Source organism: Lipotes vexillifer, unplaced genomic scaffold, assembly GCF_000442215.2.
Source record: "Lipotes vexillifer unplaced genomic scaffold, Lipotes_vexillifer_v1.1 scaffold325, whole genome shotgun sequence".
Taxonomy (NCBI): Eukaryota; Metazoa; Chordata; class Mammalia; order Artiodactyla; family Lipotidae; genus Lipotes; species Lipotes vexillifer.
In genome coordinates this window covers 1018440-1024782 of record NW_006799313.1, presented here as the reverse complement: position 1 = coordinate 1024782, position 6343 = coordinate 1018440, and the positions used below count along the sequence as shown (strand labels likewise).

Sequence of the window (6343 nt, the reverse complement as noted above, 5' to 3'; positions counted from 1 at the left end):
GGGAAAGAAATCCTGTTTAATTTATTGTTTCCCCAGTGTCTACTACTATGCTTAGCACACAGTAGGCACTCAAATATCTGTTATACTACACTGCTTAATAAATGTCATCCTAAGGGGAATGATGGCAAAGCTAAAAAGAACCATAGTCCACAGAATAGCATCCATAAGATACTGATATACTTAACGCACATCTGGGCCAAAGGGAAAGGTATACTCTTGACCTGAGTTCATTTTTCCCATTCATTATCACATACTGTGACAGGAAACACCAAATAGGAAATTTTCTTTCCCCTCATTACTAGACGAACCTAGTTGCTATTTATTTTAAGAAGGATACCTCAATGTCCTCTGGCATGCCCCACCCCCTAGCATGTTTGACTGGTCAGAAGACCAAATTTGTGATCCTGGGAAATTTAACTCAGTAACTTCCAAGTAATATCTGGTCATGCTGTCATTTGTCAAATGTACTGAAACGTACACAATGCACATAAGTCACAGTATGCAGTATTATTAAAAGTTCAACAAAATTAAGTCAAAACCAACTTGTACTGAGGTAGGACAAAAATATCAAGTGGAATGAATTCCTCTCATGTGGTTAAAGCTTTTCCAGTTGGTCTAATCTCTTGCCTGGATGTGTGATTAAGTTACCAAATGAATACCATTCAAGCTGTCAGGGCAGAGTAGTAGAAATTCACACAAATCACACATTCCTAAGAGTTATCAAAGCTCCCAGAGAGAAGCTTAAGGGACTGTTTGCACTGCAATAAAGAGTGCTGCTAAGCAACTATTTTCCTATCCAGACTCCTTTAATTAGATATTGCAAGGTTTCTGCTGATGACACTAGCAAAACCCATCAATTTTAGTTGGCCTCAATACAGTATATTAAAATTCAAATAACCAAAATGGTAAAGAAAGACTGAGGATTTAAAAAAAAAAAGTCGTGTCCAGCGGACTTTTTGAATGAATTGCTAAATCCATTCATTCATTCCATAAATATTCATAGAGTTGTTGTACAAGTAAAGAACATCGTCAAGATTGTATTCATTGTAATCAAGTAATGAAGTCATCTCTCTTCAAATTTTGCTGATCTCTTAGGCTACAATAAACTGTGCCAATTAAAAGTTTAAAACTGGGGGAAAAAGGCTTCCCTGGTGGCACAGTGGTTGAGAATCTGCCTCCCAATGCAAGAGACACAGGTTCGAACCCTGGTCCAGGAAGATCCCACATGACACGGAGCAACTAAGCCCGTGCACCACAACTACTGAGCCTGCACTCTGGAGCCTGTGAGCCACAACTACTGAAGCCTGCGTGCCTACGGTCCGTGCTCCACAAGAGAAGCCACCGCAATGAGAAACCTGCACACTGCAATGAAGTGTAGCCCCCGCTCACCACAACTAGAGAAAGCCCGTGGGCGCAGCAGCAAAGACCCAACGCAGCCCAAAATAAATAAATTTAATAAATTAAAATTAAAAAAAAAATGGGGGAAAAAATCAGAGAAGAGTATGTGACAGAAACCACATGTGGCCTGCAAAGCCTAAAATACTTACTATCTGGGCCCTTTACAGAAAAGATTTGACAACCTCCGAGGGCCTCATAAGTTGTTTATTTAGTAAAGTTTAAGGACATGTTTGCATTAGGAAGGCTATTTGAAAAAGAAAAGGCTAACTTGAAAAGAAAAACATCTCTTTATACTGAAGTTATTGTAAACATTAGACACAACCTAAGCACTTTTCATTAGTGATAAAGTAAAAGAAATCTCTTTTAAGTTAAGCCTTGAAATGTATGGAGATTATAAACATGAAGTTCAGGATAATATTTAACTCTTGGGGTAGAGAAAAGGGATGCGGAGGGATATGCTGGGACTCTAGATGTAATGATTGTTCTGTTTCTAATCTGCGTGATGGATACGCAGACGTCTGTTTCATTGTTCTCTATAACTTTTTATAGGTCTGACATATTCTGTAACTAACAATAAAAGTGAAATTAAAGAAAATGAAGCCACACAGAAAAGGTAATACCACTTGACTTTACTAAACGATCAAAATCATCTAAAGATTTGCATTTGAATATAGGCTGTTTTTCTAATCTTCAAAACAAGTAACTATTAGCAGAAGCCCTAGAGTGCAACTAGAATGTAATTGGCTAGGCTTAAGGTTACCACCAAATGTCTTCTCTGGCGCCTACTTTAGAAAGTTAGCTATTACCTTTGATATCTACAACTCAAGTCACCAAAGCTGTGTAGGCAATAACCTAAGAAAGTTTGTGAATACACTTTTTAAATAACCTTTTAATTTTAGGATACGTTTGGATTTACAGAAAAGTTTCTGATAGTTGGTAGTTTTTAAAACAACAGCAGCAAAAACAGACATACAAAACACACAAATACCAGTAAACTATGGAGGGCCTCAAGTATGTTCAAGTATGTCCTTCCTCTCCTAGCTCATTTTAAAATTGGGAAGTGATATGGAAACCACTGGGAAATGTAGCAGAACTTAAGTTTTCTCCTTGATCTTAAAAACATAAACTCACTCTACAACTTAATTTTTAAATTTTAAATACAGTGATGTTTACTTGTTTAGTAGGGATTAAGGAAATACTGCATCTAGAATAAAGAGAAGAGGGGACTGATCACGTTTTTAGAGGTGACGGAGAGGATGGTAATCCCAACATAAGTGCTAAAACATCTGTAAAGAAGGTGTGCAGTCATCTCGAAACGGACCAACTGCAAGGAGTGACACCTAAATCTTTGTCGACAGTAGTTTTTTTAGAAAAGAACACATTTCACTAAAGAACGGCGACCAAATTCTCCTTCTCAATAGCAGTTTAAACTATAAACTCAGATATAAATTCCTTTCTTCTGAAAAAAAAAAAAAGAAAAAATACTAATTTACTCCTCACAGCAACCTGGTGTCATTTTATCAAACAGAACGCAGATAACTATGAAACAGGAAGGTCTGGTCCCTTCAGAAATTGCAAACAAAAGCCCTCTCCTTGGACCGCGCAGGAAGGAGCCCTGCAGCAAAGCCCGGGTTTCAGAATCCTGCGAAGCTCGGCCTACCTGCATCTCACCACCACTTGGATGTTCTTCCCCTTCTCATCTTTCTTCTTCGCAGATGAATTCGGCTGAGACGCCATGACGGTCCCCGCCGAAAAATCAAGGCCTGGTCGCGGACTCGGGCGCCGTGGGGCGTGGAGCGGCTCGGCGGCCGGCGCGGACCCAGGTGCCCTCCTCCCCGTCGGGTGCTGGCGTGGCCGGGGAAATCGCTCTCCACTAGGGCCTGTGACTGGCCCCGGCGTCTGTCCTCCACCCGCCCGAGCCTTCGAATCACCAACCTAGTATCCGCCCGAAGCCCAGGAAACCAAGCAACGACTCGGCGCCTCAATTTGAAAAAGGAGCCGAGTCTCCGGGCCAATTGCAGCGCAGGCGCGCAAGGCACCATGGGACGCGGTGTAGACACCAGATCCCGCTCCCGGGGCGTGGCCCACGGGAAAGTAAATAGCAGATCCGACCTGTCCTCCTGGAACTCGTAGTCTAGTGGGAGAGACGCCGGACTTCAACTTGATCAATTTGGTCAATTACATCGCGTCTCTAAACCAAAATTTTCTCATCTTCAAAATGGGAATAATAGCAACCGTCTCAGAGAGCTGTGTGAGAATTAATGAGGTGGTGCGGATAAATAGCTTAGACTAGAACATGGAAGCGCTCAGGAAGGCTGGCCGTGATTGTAATTGTTATTAGAGAATTGTAAGAGAGTGTTGTGGAAGCACAGAAGAGAGAGGTCCAAAGGAAGCCCCTTTCTCGGAGGAAACGTCCAGACTAGTTTTGAAGAATAATTAGGAAGTGTTAAGGCTACCACGGGTACGAAATCGTGATGAAAAGGACACTGAATGTTACTTTAGGACTAGGAATTTATCCTTTAATTGATGAGAAATCGTCATCCCCAAATGATTTCAAGAAAGAAAACAAGATCAGTTTTGCGCTTCCCGAGAGCTGTCCTGCAGTAACTGCTGCAGGCTCCGGGCGCGCTTCCCCCTGTCTACGTGGCGCAGCGTCGGGCAGGGTCTCAAGGAGGTTGCGCAAACGCCCGCCCTAGTCAGCCTACAAATCCCGGCATCCCGCGCACCCTGGCCCGGCTCGCACGCAGTGACCGCTGGCTTCCGTAAGGGTACGCTGGGCGTTTCGGCAGTGCTTGGGGTGACTCGACCAGCTTAGATGTGGGTTCTGGACCCAGGAAATAATGAATCATGGGCCTGTGCCACAGTCGGCTCTGGGAACTGCGCTTCTGGGCCACACTTAGGCCACGGGAACCTAGATATCGTAGTTTCTTTCTTTTTTAAAAATTAATTAATTAATTTTATTTTTGGTTGCGTTGGGTCTTCATTGCGGCGTGCGGGTTTTCTCTGGTTGCGGCGAGCGGGGGGGTCTAGGTGCGTGGGCTTCAGTAGTTGTGGCTCACGGGCTCTAGAGTGCAATCTCAGTAGTTGTAGCGCACGGCTTTGTTGCTTGGCAGCATGTGGGATCTTCCCAGATCAGGGCTTGAACCCGTGTCCCCGTCATTGGCAGGCAGATTCTTCACCACTGTGCCACCAGGGAAGCCCTGTAGATCGATTTTTGATCTGTGGTTGGTTGAATCCAAGGACGTGGAACCTGCTAATATGGAGGACCACCTACACTATACCAAGTTATATAAGGGACTTGAGCATCCTCAGATTTTGGTATCCACAAGAGTCCTGGAACCAATGCCTGTGGGTACCGACGGACCACTGTATATACCCAAAGAGATTGAAAACTTATCTCCACACAAAAACCTGCCTGTGGATATTTATAGCAGCTTTATTCATAATTGCCAAAACTTAAAAGCTGCCAAGATGTCCTTTCAGTAAGTGATATATCCAAAGAATTGAATATTGTTCAGCCATGAAAAGCAATGAGCTATCAAGCCATGAAAACACATGGAGGAAACTTAAATGTGTATTACTAAAAGAAAGAAGCCAATCTGAAAAAGCTACATATTGAATAATTCCAACTATATGACATTCTGGAAAAGGCAAAACTATGGAGACAGTAAAAAGAGCAGTGGTTGCCAGGAGTTAGAGGGGAAGTAGGGATGAATAGGCAGAGCACAGAGGATTTTTAGGGCAGTGAAAATACTATGTATTATACTATAAAGATGGATACATGTCATTATATATTTGTCCAAACCCATAGAATATACAACATCAAGAGTGAACTCTAATGTAAACTATGCACTTTGGGTAGTAGTGATGTTTCAGTGTGGGTTCATCAATTGTAGGAAATGTACCTCTCTTGTGGAGGATGTTGATAGTAGGGCAGGCCATGCAAGTGCAGTGCCGGGGAGTGTATGGGCTATCTCGGAAACTTTCTCTCGCTTTTCCTGTGAACCTAAAACTGGTCTTAAAAAAATAGTCTTTAAAACCTTGGGGAAAAAAGTGCTTCTGTTCATTTCAGAGCTTTATTTTTACCTTCACAATAAAGAAAAGCATTTTAAATAGGCATCCTACTAACCTAGTGCAGAATTATATTTTATTGAAATATAAATCTGTGTTTTGTTCTCACTGTATTTCCTTCCAAGCAGGAAGCTAGGTCTTTTTGAAGAATAATTTAAGGATGGCAGGCGTTTGCTACTATCTTGGACCTTCTATGTGAAACCTGTTGGAAGTTATTAGTAATCTGGAGAACTTAGTGTTTTCTATAAACCACCAACTCACCAACATTTGATTTTCCATAGTAATTAGTTTATACCTATGATTATTACTTTAATTTTTATGTCCTTAAAATTTACCCTAAAAACTATTATAGCAGATATGATTTTGCAACCACGATCTTGGGTGGTGTAAGAAATATCACATTATTTTATTTAAATGATATTAAAGGTGACCCTGAGTTCCTCTTCTACCTGGAAACTTCAACCTTGATTACTATTGCAGATCCCCCCCACAACTCACACTCTGGGATGTGCAAAGGTCCAGGGGTTTCACACAGAGAAAAACACGTGGGAAGAGCCCTCCAGACTTTGATTTATATGAGTTACTTCTGATATACCTATTGCGCAACCGCATATAGCCCCTGAAGAGTGGGAACTCTGCTGCTTTTGTGCCACCATTAGGACAAGGGCATTGCTGCCCCAGAACTTTGAAGACAGCATTTTCTAGGTTCTGCTCCTGCTGAGAAGTCCATAGCCATTCTGACTCCCAGTCATTTGTTTGTGGCCTTTTTTTTTTCTCTCTCTCTCTCTTTCTGGAACCTTAAATAATCTTCTCTCTCCCATCAACGTGCTGAAACTCTGCAATAATCTGACTTGGTGTGCATCGATTTTCACCC

The 6343-nt window shown here is 42.1% G+C and overlaps 1 protein-coding gene across 1 annotated transcript in view; it reads right to left on the bottom strand.

Annotated features, from left to right (window-relative positions):
- KIF11 (kinesin family member 11) overlaps window positions 1-3248 on the bottom strand; it is a 57695-nt gene extending 54447 nt beyond the window's left edge. The window contains exon 1 of the mRNA XM_007471562.1: window positions 3059-3248. Within this exon, the coding sequence (XP_007471624.1) occupies window positions 3059-3135 (77 nt within the window). The 5' untranslated portion in view covers window positions 3136-3248. The remainder of the gene's footprint in view (window positions 1-3058) is intronic.
- Window positions 3249-6343: the final 3095 nt, after the last annotated feature.